Source organism: Mirounga leonina, unplaced genomic scaffold (genome assembly GCF_011800145.1).
Source record: "Mirounga leonina isolate KUSES-001 unplaced genomic scaffold, KU_Mleo_1.0 Mir_117, whole genome shotgun sequence".
Classification (NCBI taxonomy): domain Eukaryota; kingdom Metazoa; phylum Chordata; class Mammalia; order Carnivora; family Phocidae; genus Mirounga; species Mirounga leonina.
The window spans coordinates 2096243-2116041 of NW_023270274.1; the positions used below are offsets into that span (position 1 = coordinate 2096243).

Sequence of the window (19799 nt, forward strand, 5' to 3'; positions counted from 1 at the left end):
GGGCGGGGTCTGGGGAGGAGCCGCGCGAGGGGCGGGGTCTGGGCGGTGTGGGCGGGAGGGACCGCTAGAGGCCCCTCCTCTCGCCCCTCCTCTCGCCCCTCCTCGGCCTCGCAGCGGTTTGGGGGGCTGTCCCGGGCCCCTTGTGTGCAGTCGGGGCTGTCCAACCAAAGAAATAGGTGCTTGCCTCCTAACTGTCGTAGAGGCCGGAAGGACTGGCATTCCGCGATGAAAAAGAGAGCCGGGGCCGGAGGGAAGGGGAGCGCTCCACCCACGTGGGTGCGTGACCCCAGGGTGTCAAAACCTAATGCACTGGGAACCAGGGAGAAAATTTAGTCGTAAAGGCGATTTGTTAGAATTCTGCCCGATATTTGACTTTTTGCTCTGTAAGCAAAACAACTTTGAAAAGTCCTGTCCACTGGCAAGAATTGCTTTTCAAATTAACTTTAAACGACTTTAATTTTCTCTAGGTGTTCAGTTGGGCAAACCTTACCGAACACCTACTGCGCGCTGCCCAAGCCCGGGGAATGCACGGTGGAGTAAGACAGTCTGAGCACCGAGAGGAACCGCCGAGATGGGCACGTGAACGAGGAGACGACAGTGCAAAGCCACCAGTTTGAGAAGTGCGGGGCGGACAGTGAGACTGCGTGGGGGGTCCGGGACACGGTTTTGAAGGACAGAAAGTTCGTTCTCATGCATTAGGCAGAGCGAAGGAAGAAGGAACAGCAAAGGGGAGACAGACCTTGCTGTGGTCAGGTGTGTGCTTGTCTGTGAACTCAAAGGACATCCATTTAAAAAATTTCAACTTTCCTCATTTAAATTTAAATTGGCTAAAGTCCATTCCTCATTCCTATTTTTATTGCACTTCAAGATAGCTTCTTAAAAAAAAATTGTCCTGGGGGCACCTGGCTGGCTCAGTTGGAAGAGCGTGGGCTTCTTGATCTCTGGGTTATGAGTTCGAGCCCCATTTTTGGTGTAGAGATTACTAAAAAAATAAATAAGCTTAAAAAATAATTTAAAAATTGTCCTTAAAAATCATTAATGATTGATCATGCTATCTCTTCTCATGTAGCTATGAAACCCAGAGATGCCCTGGCCACGGCTCTGGGGATGACCGCAGCCCCTCTTTCTACTGCAGTTCGTTCTGTCTTTACTCAAGGCCTTGGAGCGCCATGGGCCTCTGAGTGAGCTCAGGCTAGACCTTGGACAATTTATTTCTAGACTTGCTTTCTTCAGAGACATCACTAGCCCATCCTTTCCAGGTGACGACAGGTTCAGTTATGGACACAGATGGCACCGGAAGACCTGGTTGCAGGTTAGGAGGCTGAGTGGAAGTAGATCAGGGTAGTGGGCCAAAAGCAGAAGTCTTCACTCTAAAACTGTGAGCTGGGATGGTCAGTCCACTCTGAAATGTTGACAGTAGTACAGATTATAGACACAGCTGCACTCACAGTGTTCCCCTGAGGAGGAAGGAGGCTGGGCCCCCGTCAGAGTTCGGCCCACAGCTGCTGCCCCTCCCACTGGCTTGATCCTGGGCTCAGACCCACTTGGGACTTGCTTTTCCATGTAAAGTGGCTGGCTGTGGTCCTTTATCACAGGGCACTCATCATCCCTGTAAAATTGTAGGTTAGAATTATCTGAGTATGGTAAGAAAATTGCCCATGTGGCTTTCTGTAATTCCAAAACTGTTTCTTCCAGTGTTTCATTAACCAGTTACTCGTCTGAAAATCTTTTCTATCTTAATCTCTGGCTCCAAGTGTATGTGACTTTACCTATCCTGGCAAACACTGGCTCATTCTCAATACGGTACTGAGCACTGACCCAGAAAGTGATGAGACTCGACAGCACTCAAAATGAGTGAACTAAGTTTCACTGACACACACAATTACGGATAATTATTAGCAATATGATAGTAAGTGAATAAAGCAAGTCCCCGAGTGGAGATAGGACATCCTTCTTATAAATCTAAAAATGAAAATGAAAACATGTACTCCTTGAGTTACACATGCATGCAGAAAGCAGTAAATCTAAAGGAGAAGAAGAGAGGCATGTCCTCTAGGCCAGACATTACCGACATTTGCAAAAGGTAAATCAATGCTACTCTTCTCACTTTGGGGGTGAGGGATATGGTTATTTTTATTTTTATTTTTAAAGATTTTGTTTATTTATATGACAGAGAGAGACATAGCGAGAGAGAGAACACAAGCAAGGGGAGTGAGAGAGGGAGAAGCAGGCTTCCCACTGAGCAGGGACCCCAATGCAGGGCTCGATCCCAGGACCCTGGGATCATGACCTAAGCGGAAGGCAGCCGCTTAACGACAGAGCCACCCAGGCGCCGGGATATAGTTATTTTTAATAAGATAACTGATATTAACTTGAAATGGGTTTATTGTTTCAATGAGTAATTTAAAAATTTTCTCCATTTTATGTTGCATGCGGTAAATATCAATAGTCATAACCTACAAAAAAATTCCTCAAGGCCTTCAATAACTTTCAAAAGTCCAAAGAGTCCTGAGGCCAAAATCCTAGGAACTTCTGACCTAGAAGATAATTACAGATCAACACAGGAACACATGATAAATAATACATTCAAACTGTGTCCTTGTAATTCCAATTTACATTTTTCCTGCAAATTGTATTTTTTGAGTCAAAATTTCTACCAGTCTGTAACATGCTTCTGTAAAACACATTAGGAGTTCCCAAAATGTGTAATTTGGGATAGATAACAGTCTGAAGCCGTCCCTTGCTTCAGAAGTAGCACATTTGTTTATTAGCACCCTGCTGTGTGCAGACACCACGGAATCACTGTACACAGTCAGAAGGGACGTTCAGGAGGCCGGCACGATGTCCCAGGCACCGTGCTAAGTACTATATACACACAGCTCTATCTGAGCTGCACGTACTAAAGTCATCCCGTTTACCGACAAGAAAGCCGCGATTTCGACTGATCAAGTACTTTGCCTGCAGCCGTGAGGACAGGCAGGGCTGTGGCCAGGACTCCGACCCCGTCCAGCACCCATCCTGGTAAACCTAAGTCACGGTTCTCACAGTGGGGCCCTCAGACCAGCTGCAAAAACATCACCTGGGAGCTTGTTAGGAATGGGAATTCTGGGTCCTGCCCCACATCAGCAGGATCCAAACTCTGTGGGGAGAGGAGGGAGGGCGGAGCCCAGCAGTGTGTGTTTTAGCAAGCCCCCCCCCACCCCGCCCCGTGGTTCTGAAACACACTCAGGTTTGAGGACACCCCTCCCCGCAGTAGCTGGCCACGCTGCTTCATTTCTGTGACTCTGTTCACTTCCCACCTCAGTCCTGTGAGGTCAACAGGCAGACCTCAGGTTTATTTGACAGAGAAACGGGCTCAAGGAGTTTTTGATGACTTGCCCAAAGTCACCTAGTTAGTTGTAGAACTGGAACGTGATCCTCAATCTTCTGGCTATCAGTCTGAAGCGGAGATCAGCACCAACGAGGAACCCAGGGCAGTTGGGTGAGAGCAGAAGCCAGCGAGCTCATTTTGCTGCCTTTTGTCAAGGAAGAGAGGTGAGCCCCAGAGCAGGGGTTCCCTCCATGGGCCCGGCCACTCTGACGGCAGCCCACCAGACTCCATCCCCTATAAGCCATGCACGGGGCACAAGGATCACCTGCTGCACTGAGGATCTTACAGCTCACGCCCTGAGGTCCTGGGGTTAAGACAGTCACCCCTCGAAGTTCCGTCCATCCAGAGTCTGCATGAGGTGTGGTTTGCTGCAAGAGTCAGTTCCTCATCTCAGTCCTTCACGTTCCGTCCATCATCCCACAGCCTCCTCCCACCAAGATACCAATGGCTGCGTGGTGGGAGCTTGGCCCTGCTGCAGGTAATATGGGGTTGCCTTTTCTGTAGAGGATTTTAAAATAATAATAAAACTAAATCAAAACTTTCTAAATGTTCTAAGTGATAAATGCACCATCCAGAAAAAAACCTTTCTTGTTGGTCTAAGTCTAAACAACCAGTTGTGGTATACTGAGTTTTAATTGTGTGTGTGTGTGTCTGTGTGTGTAGTTACCCATTTTTATTATAAATTTTTTTTTAAGATTTATTTTAAGTGTGCATGAGTGGGAGGGGCAGAGGGAGAAGGAGAGAGAATCTCAAGCTGACTCCACACTGAGCGCAGTCTGACTCGGGGCTTGACCTCAAGACCCTGAGATCTGGACCTGAGCCAAAACCAAGAGTCGGGCGCTTAACGCACTGTGCCACCCAGGCACCCCTATTATAAATCTTTAACAACATTACATTTTACGTGGACCTCCCAGTGCCACGGCTGGCTCCAGCCTGCCAGCACTCAGCGACAAGCGCAGCACAAGGCTGAGCGCAGCACTCAGCGACAAGCGCAGGCTCGGCTGCGTGCAGCTCGGGCGCCGGGCTCCCGCGTTTGGACGGTACGTCTGAGGCCAACAGCGGCAGCTCGGTGACTGTGAAGACAGAGAAGTCGGACTGGAACTTGCATTACTTCACAGTGTCATTCCCTGTGATCACTTGTGTTATCAGTTAGACAGTGAGTGGCAGTGACAGCTCCAGGGTGACAGATTAAAGGGGCGCCTGGCCGCCTCCATCGGAGGAGCGTGCGACTCTTGATCTTGGTTGTGAGTTCCAGCCCCACGCTGGGCGCAGAGATGACTGAAATAAATAAAAATAAAGAGCAGATTTTAGTTTGTATGTTAAATAGTTTACTGAATTTGAACGATGTCTTTAAGATTGAAATTTATTCTTTTTAAATATTAATGATTGATTTTAGAAGCGTGAATTAGGAAGATAATGATGACTAGGACATGGTGATAACTGAAAACACTTTTGACTGGAGAAGGATGCTAAGAGTAAGCCACTCGGCATCACACAGGCGGGGGACGCCCCTGCCCCCGCTAGCCCCTGACACAGGCACCCAGGTTCCTACTAGTTGTGGGTCGTATTCCCAGTCTCAGTCTGAACAGTTGCAGAAAATGCCCCCATGTAAGCCCCAGGAGCACGATTACCGAGCTAAGGGCATTTCAACTGCAGTCTTCTAGAGACAAGTACTTCTGTTACTTCCCTAGAGGTGACCTGTTACCAAGAACAATCCCAGGCAAAGTGTGACACCTGAGGATCATTAGGTCCGCAGGGCTTTGTCGATCGACTCGGACCTCCGGAGGCCCTTGGCTAAAGGGGGTGGGGTTACTGGTGTACTAGCACTTCTGAGAGGCTGTGGACTTCAGTGGAGTGCACGGGATGAGCGTACTGAAGGACCGAGGGTAGAAATGCAGCGAGTGTGTGACTCATATCCCCCAGACCTCTCCTGTTCTCCCCCAGCCCTGACCTGTGCAGCCCACACACACTGACTGCAAATTCCAGCTCTGTAATTTACTCGCTGTATACATTTGATGCATTCCCTAAAGTCTCTGTTCTCTCATTTGAAAACGGGGGATAATGACACCGTGTATGGTGGCTGTGAATACAGTGTGCAGCCTCTAATCTGGTCTGATACACAAGCGTGTTCCCAATGTCACATTACTTCTTTCATCCTGTACATGTTTCATGAAGGTTCATGAGAAGAACTGTGTTGCTTTTGGTGAAATATATTGAAGATGAGCAAATTATCAGTTTATGATAAAAATCAAGTGCATTCCTCTGTACCTTAAATATTAATATTTGAACAATTACCATTCATCCACCTGATAGGTGACCCATGTCTACAGATCAGATACTGTTACATAGGAAGAGTGACTTTGAAACTTTCCAGAAGCAGCCAGTGACCTTGCTTCATTATACGCAGTTGATTTTCACATTCATCGCAGGCTTGCACCTTCATTTCATTCCCATGCTCCCTACTGGCCACCGGGTAATAATTATGAAAACCCTGGCAGCTGTAAGTGGTGGGGAGAGACAAAACCTTTTGCTAAATTCAATCCATTAATTCTTGATCAGCCAGACAGGTCCATAAATTCGTTTTACTTGCAAGGACTCTGCGGTAACTCTCCTTCTGTCACTTTATCATTAACTCTGGGAGCAGCAGTGTGGAAGGGAACAACTTTGCAGCCTGGGCGCGCTCATCTGTCTGACCTCGAGCCTTTCTGCCTCAGGTGCTGACATTCTACATTCCCAGCATAGGGTCCTTTTTAATAGGGGACTTTACACAATGTAGAACTAATATATATATTAAAGGAGAACAGATCTTGGCTGTTTAACTTCATCCCCTCCCAGGCGGTATTCTGTCCTGGACCAGAACTACCCAGGCAGGGTCTCTTGGTCCCTCCAGGTCAAAACTGTAGATTCTCTAATTCATTTCCTTCATGCTGAAAGGGATCTTTCTCAGTTCCGTTACTACATCTATTGTAATTCTTCTCGACATCTGGTCCGTTGTCACTCAGTGTGGTCACTGGACCAGCCTCATGGGCATCACCTAGGAGCAAGTTAGAAGTATAAAATATTGAGCCTCAGCCCAGAACTTCTGAAGAATCTGTATTTTACAATGATCACCAGGTGACTCCTTTGAATGTTAAAGTTGGAAAAACACTGATTTTTAGAGAATATAATTTTGTGTTTTAGTGACAAATGAAGAATGCATAGTTGGGGAATTCAGGACATGACATGTTTGATTTCAGGTAAGCATTTTCTTCTTTAAATAGCTTAAGATTTATGTAACTGTGACGTAAAACATGGGATTTAAATTGCAATGTATTGCAATTACATTGTTATAATTATACATATTGGTGTCTTTTATGAAACAATTCTAGCAGGATTCAGACAATCTGAAAATAATGTAAACCTATGGAAAAATTTCCACTTGAAATTTTGGGTATGATTTAAAGGTATAATATATAACATATTTCCCAGTTATTTAAAAATTTTGATTTTTATGTACTGATTATACTTTATAACATAATTGGCTTTAGGAAGTTCCAACTGGATTAGCATTAAAGTAATAAATACTTATGTTTATCCAAAGTCTTCTGAGAAATCGAAGTTCTACATTTATGACTTTTTTAAAAAAATATTATTTATTTATTTATTTGACAGAGACACAATGAGAGAGGCAACACTAGCAGGGGGAGTGGGAGAGGGAGAAGCAGGCTTCCCACGGAGCAGGGAGCCCGATGCGGGGCTCGATCCCAGGACCCTGGGATCATGACCTGAGCCAAAGGCAGACGCTCAACGACTGAGCCACCCAAGCGCCCCTACATTTATGACTTTTTAAAGATTTGAGGGAGAAAGAGCACACACACATGAGTGTCAGGGGGAGGGGCAGAGGGAGAGGGAGAGAGGGTTGTGTAAGAGGTATAGAATTCCTATGCCATGACATGCAGGTTTTTTTTTTTTAATTCTCCTCCTAGAAAGGACTGTAAGGTTACAGATACACAAGGAGGGCTAGTAAATCAATCATATGAACTTAAGAACACCTATTGAAGATCATCAAGCTAGTTATGAAGATCAAGGCAGCCTCAAGAGTACCCCCATGAGGTACCCTCGTGCCAAGATTCTGGTCTCTAATACCATTTTTCCAATAAAAGGAACCAAGTCTTTTTTGGAGAAAGGGTTAATCCCATGTCTGAGACGGACTGGTATAAAACTAGCCTGGATCACTTTGTGCTAGAAAGCAAGGTGTTCACGGATGAATGGAGATGATGGGGTGTGGAAACTCATTTAAAAGGGGCTAATGTTGGGGCACCTGGGTGCTCAGTCGTTAAGCGTCTGCCTTCGGCTCAGGTCGTGATCCCAGGGTCCTCGGATCGAGCCCCGCATCGGTCTCCCTGCTCGGCGGGAAGCCTGCTTCTCCCTCTCCCACTCCCCCTGCTTGTGTTCCCTCTCTCGCTGTGTCTCTCTCTGTCAAATAAATAAATAATATCTTAAAAAAAAAAGCGGGGGGGGGGGGCTAATGTTTTAAATGTCTTCTAAAAGTCCTGCTGGCCAAAACCGAGTGTGACAGTTTGAACATCAAAGCGAAACACTGGCAGAGGCTGACTGATAGATCGTGTATCTGAGCAGTCATGAGTCCGTAATACACACAAACAAAATGGCTGACAAAGTAAAAGTGTGAAGGGCACAAATTACATCCCTCTTGAGACTGGTGACTCAGTCCTGTTGGTACTGATTCATTTATTGCACAGTTAAATAAAGAAACCAGTAAATACATAAACACCAGTTAGTAGGCATTTCCTAACATGGATGTCAGCAAAGTGATCCATAGTTGTGACTTAGAGCCTAAAAACACCTGCTAAATGTACACATGCAGCATTCTATCAGGTTCCAAGTTTTAAAAATTCAGCATATTCCATCAGGCTTATAATAATGTATTGATTTGAAGGTTCTCTGTGAAATCTACTTAAAAATATGCCTTAAAAAAGTTAGGAACACTAGAAGGATAATAAGAGAATACTATGAACAACTCTACTCATGTAAATTCAACAAGTTGAAAGGGAGCAATTCCTCTAAAAACACACACTGCCAAATCTCATTCAACATGAGATAGATAATTTTAAAAACCCCTAAAAAAGGAAATCTCCAGGCCCTGATGATTTCATGGCAGAATTCAAGTAGATGCTTGAAGAATTAACAACAATTCTCCACAATCTTTTCTGGGAAACAGAAGATGAGGGAACACTTCCCCATACTTTCATTTTATGAGCTGGTATTAACCTAATAACAAAACCAGACTATAACAGTAGAAAACAGAAAACTATAGATCAATGTCCCTCATGAACACAGACACAACAAAGTCATCAACAAAATATTAGTAAATGGAACCCAGCAATATTAAAAAGAATGATATTCCAATACCAAGTGAGGTTTATTACAGAAATTCAAGGTGGGTTCAATACTTGAAAATCAGTTAATGCAGTCCACCATATTAATAAATATATAGGCTATAAAGAAAAACACATGATCCTAATGATTGATGCATAAAAAGCATCTGACATACCACTCAAGAAAAAAACTCTCAGGAAAATAGGGATAGAGGGGATCTTCCTCAACCTGATAAAGAACATCCACAAAGAAACCTAATGCTAACATCACACCTATGATGAAGGACAATGCTTTCCCCGAGATGGGGAACAAGGCAAGGAGGTCCTCTCTGACCACTCCTACTCAACAAAGTACTGGAAACCAGAAAGAACGTCACTGAATACACCTCTGCACTACTTTGGTAGAGTGGGGAAGGGATGAAAGGACAAGAACATGGTTTAGCAAGCATGTTCAGAATGACTGCCCAGGTAAGATTAGAAGAGCAGCTCTACTTTTCTTTCTTTCTGGAACAAGTTTCAAGTTGACTTTTCATTTTCCAAGAAGATAGTGGCTTTTTTTTTTTTTTTAGCATTATTAGCAAAACTCTAACAAATCTGATGAATGTGGGGCACCTGGGTGGCTCAGTGGGTTAAGCATCTGCCTTCAGCTCAGGTCATGATCCCGGAGTCCTGGGATCCAGTCCCGCATCGGGCTCCCTGCTCAGTGGGGAGCCTGCTTCTCCCTCTGCTCCTCACCCTGCTCGTGCTCTCTCTTTCTTTCAAATAAATAAAATCTTTAAAAGAAAATCTGATGAACGCAATCATACCTATCACCTAATGTAATGTTTTCAGCATTTTTCAGTGCTTGGCCCGTAGGGGACAGTGACTGTTAAATCTGACAGATGAGGAAACTGAACCTCAAGTAGATGAAATTCTGTGACCACAGCCAGAGAATCTGACATAAATTTTTCCCTGTCTGGAAGGCTCTTCTCCCTGGTGAATAGCTCCTACTTCTCTTCTACATCTCAGGTTAATTCCCTCTTTCAAAAACTTCTCTTTCTCCTCAAAGCATGAATCCTCCTTGTCCCCTTTGATGTGGGAAACAAAGGCAAAAGAAAAATTAAACTTCCTTACTATTTACAGCCCAGTGACAAGTCCTTAGAACAGGCAGAGTGACCTTCCTCTGGGAGCTTGGCTGCCATGATACTGACACTTTGCTAAGGGCAAAGTTAGCCCCACCCCCCAGGATCCTGTGAGTCTAATTTAAACATAAAGAAATTCCTTTGCAATTTCCCCCAATATGTATGCTGACAATCATCCCCCGAGCACATGGCCCACCCATACACATCTGAAGGGTCTCATGACTCAGGTTTTATTAGACAGTAATAAACGACCTTTTCCCAACAATAGCTAGCCCCCTCAAGGTCCTGGAAACCTTGCTTCCAAATCCCTTAGAGACTAAGCTATCGCTAACCCTCACCAAATTTGAAAGTATATAGTGGGCCACTCCTCATGACCCCAGTGCAGCTTTCTGCCCACAGTCCCTGTCCGCGTGCTTTAATAAATCCACTTTTTTGCACCAAAGACATCTCAAGAATTTTCTCGGCCCTTGGTTCCAGACCCCAACATTTCCACAACACCCTTCACTCATTTTACTGCTTGTTCCCATAATTTGTCATTATATATGTATACCATTATGTGAGGTCTTCTTTACTAAAGGGTAATCTTCCCGAGGGCAAGGATTCAGCGGGTTCCACTCAATCACTAGCACCTAGCGCAGTATTAGCACAGAGTACGACATCATACATATTTGTGAATTATGTTTTCAGTTCCTCTCTAGGGCACAGAACCCATCTCTACACATGAATGTGAAGTGACAACGTGGGCACAAAGGTAGGCACTTTTCCAGTAAATGCGTTTTTGTTGAACCGGGTTTTTGTGCCATCCCCAAGCTTTCATCAGTGTGCTGGCGCTTGGTCAGGCTCTGCCCACCTGGACAAACCCTCTCCGTGCTGGGGACCCCCGAGCCCGTTAGCCCCGGCTGACTCCGGCTGTCCATCCCTGGTCCACCCTCCCGGGCGCTCTGCCCCCGCCCGCGTCGGGGACCCCCGAGCCCCTTACCCCGACTGACTCCGGCTGTCCATCCCTGGTCCACCGCCCCCGCCCGCGTCGGGGACCCCCGAGCCCCTTACCCCGGCTGACTCCGGCTGTCCATCCCTGGTCCACCGCCCCCGCCCGCGTCGGGGACCCCCGAGCCCCTTAGCCCCGGCTGACTCCGGCTGTCCATCCCTGGTCCACCGCCCCCGCCCGCGTCGGGGACCCCCGACCCCCTTACCCCGACTGACTCCGGCTGTCCATCCCTGGTCCACCCTCCCGGGCGCTCTGCCCCCGCCCGCGTCGGGGACCCCCGACCCCCGACCCCCTTACCCCGACTGACTCCGGCTGTCCACCCCTGGTCCACCCTCCCAGGCGCTCTGCCCCGCCCGCGTCGGGGACCCCCGAGCCCCTTGCCCCCTCGCCCCGCCCCCGGCAAGCGTCGCCGCGAGCCCTCCCCAGAGCGCCTGCGGACGTCCCGCAACTGTCCGCCGCCCGGAGCCTCGGACCCGAGGGCTACGTGTTTACGGCTGAAGAGCACGTTTAGGCGTAAAGCACTCCGCTGCCGAAGCGCGGACACACGTTACGCCACTGGGTTCTCTAAAGGCACGAACGGAATCGGAATCTCAGGTCCTTTCACGGCCTCAGCGGGGGGGTGAGTCTTCGGGTTAAGTGGGTGTTTTTTGAATCGTCCTCTCTTCGGGGCGGACTTGCTTTTCGCGGGGCCCCGACTGCCGCCTGAACTTCCGCAGCTGCCCGGACCACGCCCCCCACTCACAGCAAGAAGGAGCCGCGGCGCTCGGAGGAGAGTTACCGACGCCCCTGTCCCCGCCCCCACCCGGCCTCTTCCGGGGACTCTCTAGGCTTCGACCGCGTTTCAGCGGTTCTTCCGGTTTCTCTGCTCGCCCTGTCCCCGCCTCTTCCCGTGCGCCGTCGCGATTTGAGGCGCTCTCGCGAGACTCAGGCCTCTTCCTAGGCCGGCGCTCTCAACCAGGTATGTCGGTGGCCTCCTTGTGTTGGACTTTTCAGCCGACTCTGAGGAAACCGCGTTTCGGAGTCCGCCCTGGACCGGCGGGCGCTGCTCGCCGGGCGGGGATGCGGCCGATTACCCAGGCTGTGTACCCCGATGGCTTCTGCGGGGTGGCGCGGGGCCGGGCCGGGGGCCGGAGGGGGTCCGCGGCTCGGGGCCGCGGAGACTCAGCCAGGACGCTGTGTGCTTGCAGGAGAAGGCCATGTTCAGTTCGAGCGCCAAGATCGTGAAGCCCAACGGCGAGAAGCCGGACGAGTTCGAGTCCGGCATCTCCCAGGTGAGGGGGGCAGGGCCGGCGCCCCGGCGGCGTGTCAGCCCCCGACCGGCTCCTGTCCTCCCCCTCCCCCCCCCGCGCGTGTCCCCCCCCCCGGTGGTGTGTCCCCTCCCGACCCGGCTCCTGTTCCCCCACCCCCGGCGGCGTGTCCCCTCCGCCGGCTCGTGTTCCCCCCACCCCCTGTCCCCCGGCAGCCTGTCACCGCCCCCCCACCCGCGGGAGTCCCGGCGCGCGTCACTCCGGGTGGAGGCGGGGGCACACGTCCGGGAGGAGCCCACGAGTGCGCGGATCGGGCCCCCCGCCGGCCAGCCGGTCCCTGAGGGTCAGCTCCTGCTGTTTTCCCCTAGGCTCTCCTTGAGTTGGAGATGAACTCCGACCTCAAAGCCCAGCTGAGGGAGCTGAACATCACGGCTGCCAAGGTGAAGTTAGCTTTACTGGGGGGCGGGGGTTCTCTCCACCCCACGCCGGGGTCGGCTGCTTGTCAAGAATGTCTGCAGATCACGTTTGGGAACTTGCATCCTGGCTCGTGAGCACGTGTCAGAGCCACCGGGCCTGTCGTGCAGGGGGTGGGCTTGCAGGATTGGGGGTGTCAGCGGGGCTTCCCAGCCCCTGCGCTGTGGGCTCGGAAGGGGAGGCCTGCGCAGTGGAGTAGGGAAGTGGGCAGAGACAGAGGGTCTCTGAGGCTTGCTTCTCTCTTGACTTGGCAGTGCGTCTGCGCCCCGCACAGCGTCACCTTCGCTCCTCACCTGGTTGTAGTGTTCACTCTTCCACTTTCTCCAGCAGTTGTACGGTGGGCCTGGTGTACAGATGATCGGAAGTTAAGTTTCCCAGATTCCTGTCTTTGGCTCAGAAGCTGCCCTGTGTTTGCACAGACGGAGATTTGCAGAGAACAGCCAGCCTCATTTTGGGTTGCAAGCAAGTTTGTGTCCTGTAGTGCACTGTTAGGCTTGCATCCTTTGGCAAGTTCACGGACTTGTGTGTGTCAGATCTGCCCCGCGAGAGGAAGATGGACGGTGGGGTTGTACCGGCCAAGGACAAAGAGCTGGAAGATGATTTTTTAAAGGACCTCTTAGGACAGAGGTGTCTAGTGCACATGACTGATAGTGTTCGCGTTGAGTGTTTCACTAGGGTTGTACTTGAATGGAAAGAATGGAGGGTATGAATTGAAAATAATGTTGTTGTTGTTTTTTTTCTTTAGGAAATTGAAGTTGGCGGTGGTCGGAAAGCTATTATCATCTTTGTTCCCGTTCCTCAGCTGAAATCTTTCCAGAAAATCCAAGTCCGGCTAGTCCGTGAATTGGAGAAAAAGTTCAGTGGGAAGCATGTTGTTTTTATCGCTCAGGTATCTGTTGTACTGTTGAATGTTTTATTGTGGGAATTTTTAAAAATCACCATGTTTGAGGGGGAAAAAAAATCACTTTGATTTTGTGCTTGCAATATATCAAAAAGATGAAGTACAGTTTTGGTGTTTAATGTAAAAAGTCTTTTTATGCCCATAACGGCAGAAATGTAGTGGGTTGTTTACAGAGAAATCAAACTAGATGTGTGCTTGGTCTGAGCCGAGGTTTTTCTGCTTGCGATCCACACTGGAAGTGCGTCAGTTGTGGACTTCGGGAGGCGAGCAGAGGCCAAGGAATATAAGTTCAGATCTGGCCTCGGTGCTAACAGGTCTATGGGAATGAAGGGCCAGACTGATGAGGAATTCAGTAGTGTTCTGGCTTGGTAGGCATGTTTACTCCACTAGGCAGCGGGCCTGACAGCGTGGTAGGTGTGCAGGCTTCAGGGGATCAGTAGGAGCTACTGAGAAATCAGGAGTCATCAGAGGATTTCTCAGCTTGTTTGCTCTGGGTTGGTTGACTTTCACACACTTTGAATTTATTTTGTTACTGCCTTTTTTTTTTTTTTTAGCTTTTAAAGCATTTTGACAGTTTTTAGCTTTCTGCCACCTTAAGGTTTTTCTTTTTTTTCCATGATAATTTTTACCTTACAGAGGAGAATTCTGCCTAAGCCAACTCGAAAAAGCCGTACAAAAAATAAGCAAAAGCGTCCCAGGAGGTGAGTATTTTATCAGCATCAAAAAAGTGTACTGTAGGGGCATCTGGATGGCTCAGTGAGTTAAGCATCTGACTCTTGGGTCTCCGCTTAGGTCATGAATTCAGGCCCTGTGTTGGGCCCACTTTAGCCTGTTGGGCTCCCTGCTGGGTGTGGAGCCTGCTTTTAAAAAAAAATAAAGTGTGTCGTAGACCATTTACTACTGACTTGATTTGCATGATTTTTTTGTAGTAAGAATTGCAGTAGGTTTCTGAAATTAAACAGTGATAGTTTAGGAAAGCTGTTCACGTGGGAATTTTTACTGAGTAAAAATTGTTGTGTTCTCTGTAATTATGTATAAATGTATTAAAATTCTGGAGGTAAGAACTACGTGTATTTACGTAGGTAGTATAAAAATAGGTCACTGGTATCTCAAAAGGTGAGACTCTTTCCTCTGGTTCTTTGGGCAAAGGATAGGAACGGTGAGGGGATGGTTCGTGTAGTGCTGAGGGATTAAACGCACCAGATGTAGTACAGTGTGCTGGGAGGTGTCTTTTACTTTTCGTTTTTGCTGTGAATTAAGGCTAAGAAATCAGGTGGATTTTCCTGTTGCTGATGTTACAGGTTGAAAGTGTTCCTGCAGTTGTAGATGCCAATGGACCATGTTCTTTAAGCTTGATTGACTTACAGTTTATCTGAATAACTCAGATATTGAGCGTTGTTGTTTCCTTGATCTGGGCCTTTCGATGTTTTGTGGAAGTGTGGTTTCACAGGGTTGGATTAGTGGATCCCGCAGGCCCTGCCCTGGGGACCAGCTTGGGAAAAAATATTCTAGCGTCTCTAACTGCCAGATAGGTAACAAGCTTATCCAGTCTGGACTTTGTATTACTTGTCCTAAAAGGATAAGGAAAAGTGATCCATGGCTTGGAAAACTGCTATTTCAGCTAGTGCTGGTGATGCTGGGATTTTAAAAACTCAGTCTTGTTTGTAAAACCACTAGGAGTTCGTGATGGGACTCTGGTACTGTGGCCAGATGAGTGTTGGGGGAGACTGGAAGGACAGGTACCAGAGTTTCTGGAACTTGAGACGTACAGTTCAGTACTTTGAATCTCTCTTTTTTTTTTTTTTTAAAGATTTTTTGTTTATTTGACAGCGAGAGAGGGAACACAGGCAGGGGGAGTGGGAAAGGGAGAAGCAGGCTTCCTGCGGAGCAGGGAGCCCGATGTAGGGCTTGATCCCAGGACCCCGGGATCATGACCTGAGCTGAAGGCAGACGCCCAACAACTGAGCCACCCAGGCACCCCTACTTTGAACCTGTTTTATGGGTAGTTGGAGTAACATAAGAATTTAGGGATTTTTTGGTATTCTGGATAGTTTGTGAGACACCAAATATAGGAGATAACCAAGTGCATCTAGTCTGTTAGAGCCCGAGTTTGTACTTCAAGTATGAAAACAAACCCTGGCTTTGCATCCAGTGGACTCGCCCATCCAAGCCCCTCATCCCAAACTTGTGTTTTCCACATTTTCTCAGGTGATGATGTCACTGGGTTCCTGGTGACCTAGTCTCCACATTGGAGGCCTTCTGTTAACGTAGGCCAAGCTCTGGGCGGCAGGCATAGCGGTTCTGCCACTTCCCACTGCCTGCAAACCTCTTTTCCTTCGTCAGTACTTCGCTTTCTCCTACACAGGTTAGATTCTGAGATTTACTTGTTTGGGTTTCTAGACTGTAGCAGGGTTTCTGTTACTTTTCCTTTGAGGCATTCAGTTCTCTGGCTGGTGATTATTAGAGTTGCATTGCTGTGGCTCCCCCTTGTAAAAGACGGTGTTGGAATCTGAGAGAAGATGCCAAGGCTAGCTTTGATGCCATTTGGATTTGTTTTAAAGGAGACGACAAATTCCGTATTTGTGTGCCTTCCTAGTAATTTAATTAATGGGTAGCAGTGATCAGGCCATCTGTGTCATTTGCTTTCTGGAAGGTGATGGAGGTTTTAGGAAGTGGATTTCCCTTGAGCTTACTCTATGTGGCCGTGGAACAGAAGACTTTTGCAGGCATTCGAGAGCCCCTAGAAAGTGTGTGGTGCGTGTAGGAACTGCTGGATCTAAAATGCAGAGGAGTGGAGTGTAGTATCAGCTACCCATCTGCTGAGGGTAAAACGACCTGGGTGAGTTAGTTCCCTACTATAAGGTCGCTCTGTAAACACTGGAAATAACCACCTCTTCGCTCTCTCATTCTTGGCATCTTGGGGTACATGGCAGATACCCCCATAGTTTGGAATTTGTTGAATCTAGCTGTTGTCAGGCAGCCAGGTAGAGATAGGTTGTGAACTTGAAGTGCCACCAGGAGAGGAGTGAGGTCACAGCAACAGTTTGTGTGATGGGGTGAAAATGGGGGCCCAGGCAGGGCTGCATCGCAGAGCTGGTGATAGAGCAGTGCCTCCCTCCTCCTAGAGAGTGAGAAGGAATCTTAGAGGTGTTTTGGAGGCCATGGAGAGCTCTTGAAGGATCTTTTTCTAATAGGTTGGTGATCACATAAGTTTTAGATTAGTTTGACAGCATTGGAGAGGGATGGTTTTGGAGATGAGCGAGTAGTAAAGGGGCTCCTGTAGCGAGTTGGTGGAGAAATCGTGAGTGAAGATAAACCTGAAGAAGTGCGTGAAAGTGAAAGACCTTATTAATCTCCCCTTTTCTGGAGATGATCACCTGGAATGGCTTGGTGTGAGTGTGGTTTGTAAGGTTTCACGTTTAATATACCCTAAGCTTTTGAAATAAACAGGATGCTTGTTACCTTGTCTAGTTTGGCAGTAGCTCTGGTATGATCCATTAAATGTAAATAGCCTGTTTGAAAACTGGTGTTAACTTGGTTTCAGAAACCTGGGGTTTGCTGTTGATGTTTTTGACTTTTGAGGGGCTCCCAGGAGGGCAGGCCTTCCCTGATGTCTTAATTTTGTCACTGTATTCTTTCAGCCGCACTTTGACAGCCGTGCACGATGCGATCCTGGAGGACTTGGTTTTCCCAAGTGAAATTGTGGGCAAGAGAATCCGTGTGAAACTGGATGGCAGCCGGCTGATCAAGGTTCATTTGGATAAAGCACAGCAGAACAACGTGGAACACAAGGTAAGGGGTGGCTCATTGCCGGAAGCTTCAGACACAGACGAGGGGGAGAGACAGCATAACCCATCTCCATGTACCATCAGAACCAGTGGTAGTAAACTCAGCCAGCTTTTTTTCCATCTGGACCTCAGCCCACTTCCCTTCGGATTATATGTCAGGTTTTATAGTGGGGGATGTTTTGAAAATCAGGATTCTCTGCCTTTTAAATTATTAGGAAAATAGAAGTAAAATCCTTTTAGTAAGATGGTATATCCTTTGGGGGTGGGATGGTAGTGTTAGAATCCGGGAGGACTGTCCCTTCGCTTCATTCTTGGTGAAGCGAAGCGGATGTGGACGACTCCTGGGCTCCCTCATGGACTCTTGTCTGTGTGGCCCAGAGGAGCACCAGGCTCTGGCACCACGATGTAGATAGAGCCCTGTCCCGCAGCATTGTGGGTGAGCTTGTCCCCAGGCTTGTATCTTCTTCATCTACTGAGTACCTGGTTGCTGAGGGGAAAAACCATGCAGGACAATCTCACAAAACCGTTAGGCTTTAAAATGAAAGTGTGTGCTTAAAAGTTTTGTGATGAATTCTTTTTTTCCTTGTAGGTTGAAACTTTTTCTGGTGTCTATAAGAAGCTTACAGGCAAGGATGTTAACTTTGAGTTCCCAGAGTTTCAGTTGTAAACAAAAATGATTAAATAAAACTTTCACAGTATTGTTTTAGGCGTCTTCTTCAAAATTTCAGAGGTGTCACTGTATAACTGTCTACATTACCAGCAGCTCCCTGCGTAGGCTGGAAGGTTTGAACAGAGAGGGTCCCTGTGGGTTATACCAGGCAGTTAGATGCACGGGAGGGATATATTTGTATCCGGGGATGTTGTAAGAGGTATAATCCTATGGAATTGCCCCAAGTGGCTGAGTATTGGCACTTGGACAAGTTCAACCTCTAGACCACACAGGTACTGGATGACAGGATAATTTAGCCTACGGCCTGGTCCCAGCGCCGGGCTCTACCTGAATGCTGGGTCTCCTGGGAAGCCTGCCTAAAAGTCCAGCCTAAGAGAAAGGACAGGTTTCAAGATTTTTTTTTTTTTTTTTTTAATTTATTTGAGACGGAACGAGAGAGAGCACATGAGAGGGGGGAGGGTCAGAGGGAGAAGCAGGTTCCTTGCCGAGCAGGGAGCCCGATGCGGGACTCGATCCCGGGACTCCAGGATCATGACCTGAGCCGAAGGCAGTCGCTTAACCAACTGAGCTGCCCAGGCGCCCTGAGAAAGGACAGGTTTCAGAAGCACCTGAAATCAGGCCAGCAATGGTTCCTTGGAAACTGTGTGATAGAAAGTTCTCCAAGAGCAAAATCTGATAGTGTTCTCACTGAACTTTTTTATTGTGAAAGACCCACGTACAGAATTTACCATTTTATCCTCTCAGTTCAGTGGCCGCTAGTGTACTTGTCTCCGCTGTGCAGCAGGCCCTGGAGCACCTGATGGTGTCGGAAACTGCTGGTGCAGCCGCCCCTCGTCCCTCCTTCGGGTTCCCTGAGTTCACACATTGACCATCGGTCCTAGGTAGACGGGACCAGTCAGGTGTGAGGAGATGAGACATCGTAGTCTACGTGTAGCCGCCCGACTACTGAGTGGAAGCACAGCCGATGATGGGCTTGCGTTTGCGTCTTCCCTAAAGGGTCTTCAGAGAAGCCTTTCATCCACATGGCAAGTCTAACGGACACCTGGTGAGCTGTGTTCTCGTCACCCAGCTCCAGCTGGTGCTGTCTTAACGACCCTGTTGAATCTGCGCCCACCCCCTTTCTTTGCTGGGGATTTTTGAAGCAATAGACGTGTTAAGTTTAGTAGGAGTCTTTTTTTAGCAGATAATAATTAAAATCCAGTATCAAATGAGCCAGTTTGTAATTTTTATTTTTTTATTATGTTCAATTAGCATACATCATTGATTTTAATGTAGTGTTCAACGATTCATTAATTGCATATAACACCCAGTGCTCATCACATTATGTGCCCTCCTTAATCCCCATCACCTGGTTACCCCATCCCCCCTCCCTTCTGTGACCCTCAGTTTCAGTTCCCGGAGTCCAGAGTCAGGGTTTGTCTCCCTCTCTGATTTCTTCCCATCCAGTTTTCCCTCCCTGCCCCTGTGGTCCTCCACGTTATTCCTTATGTTCCACATATGAGTGAAACCATATGATAATTGACTTTCTCTGCTGACTTACTTCACTTAGCATAATCTCCTCCAGTCCCATCCATGTTGATGTAAAAGTTGGGTATTCATCCTTTCTGATGGTTGAGTAATATCCCACTGTATATATGGACCACATCTTTATCCATTCATCTGTTGAAAGGCATCTCAGCTCTTACCACAGTTTGGCTATTGCGGACATTGTTGTTATGAACGTTGGGGTGCATATGGCCCTTCTTTTCGCTACATCTGTGTCTTTGGGGTAAATACCCAGGAGTGCAATTGCTGGGTCATAGGGTAGCTCTATTTTTAAATTTTTGAGGAACCTCCACACTGTTTTCCAGAGTGGCTGTACCAAC

General features: G+C 47.9%; 1 protein-coding gene across 2 annotated transcripts; it reads left to right on the plus strand.

The window, feature by feature from the left end:
- Nucleotides 1-11710: 11710 nt before the first annotated feature.
- LOC118007287 (40S ribosomal protein S7) lies at nucleotides 11711-19145 on the plus strand. 2 transcript variants are annotated; one of them, XM_035000295.1, is made up of 7 exons: nucleotides 11711-11812; nucleotides 12042-12125; nucleotides 12470-12541; nucleotides 13321-13464; nucleotides 14113-14177; nucleotides 17118-17268; nucleotides 18820-19145. In XM_035000295.1, exons 2-7 carry the CDS (start codon nucleotides 12051-12053, stop codon nucleotides 18967-18969), a joined length of 657 nt encoding a protein of 218 aa, XP_034856186.1. In that variant the 5' UTR covers nucleotides 11711-11812; nucleotides 12042-12050; the 3' UTR covers nucleotides 18970-19145. The 2 variants fall into 2 exon arrangements, with proteins under 2 accessions (XP_034856186.1, XP_034856187.1); XM_035000296.1 differs by lacking the exon at nucleotides 18820-19145 and adding an exon at nucleotides 17854-17965 and having other exon boundaries at nucleotides 11713-11812.
- The last annotated feature ends 654 nt before the right edge of the window (nucleotides 19146-19799 follow it).

Bases quoted from the DNA above. Each gene is read 5' to 3' on its own strand.
- LOC118007287 (XM_035000295.1), top strand. From the start codon at position 12,051: ATGTTCAGTTCGAGCGCCAAGATCGTGAAGCCCAACGGCGAGAAGCCG. The intron at 13,465-14,112 runs GTATCTGTTGTA...TTTACCTTACAG, and splicing joins ATGTTGTTTTTATCGCTCAG to AGGAGAATTCTGCCTAAGCC. The intron at 17,269-18,819 runs GTAAGGGGTGGC...GGTCCTAGGTAG, and splicing joins AGAACAACGTGGAACACAAG to ACGGGACCAGTCAGGTGTGA.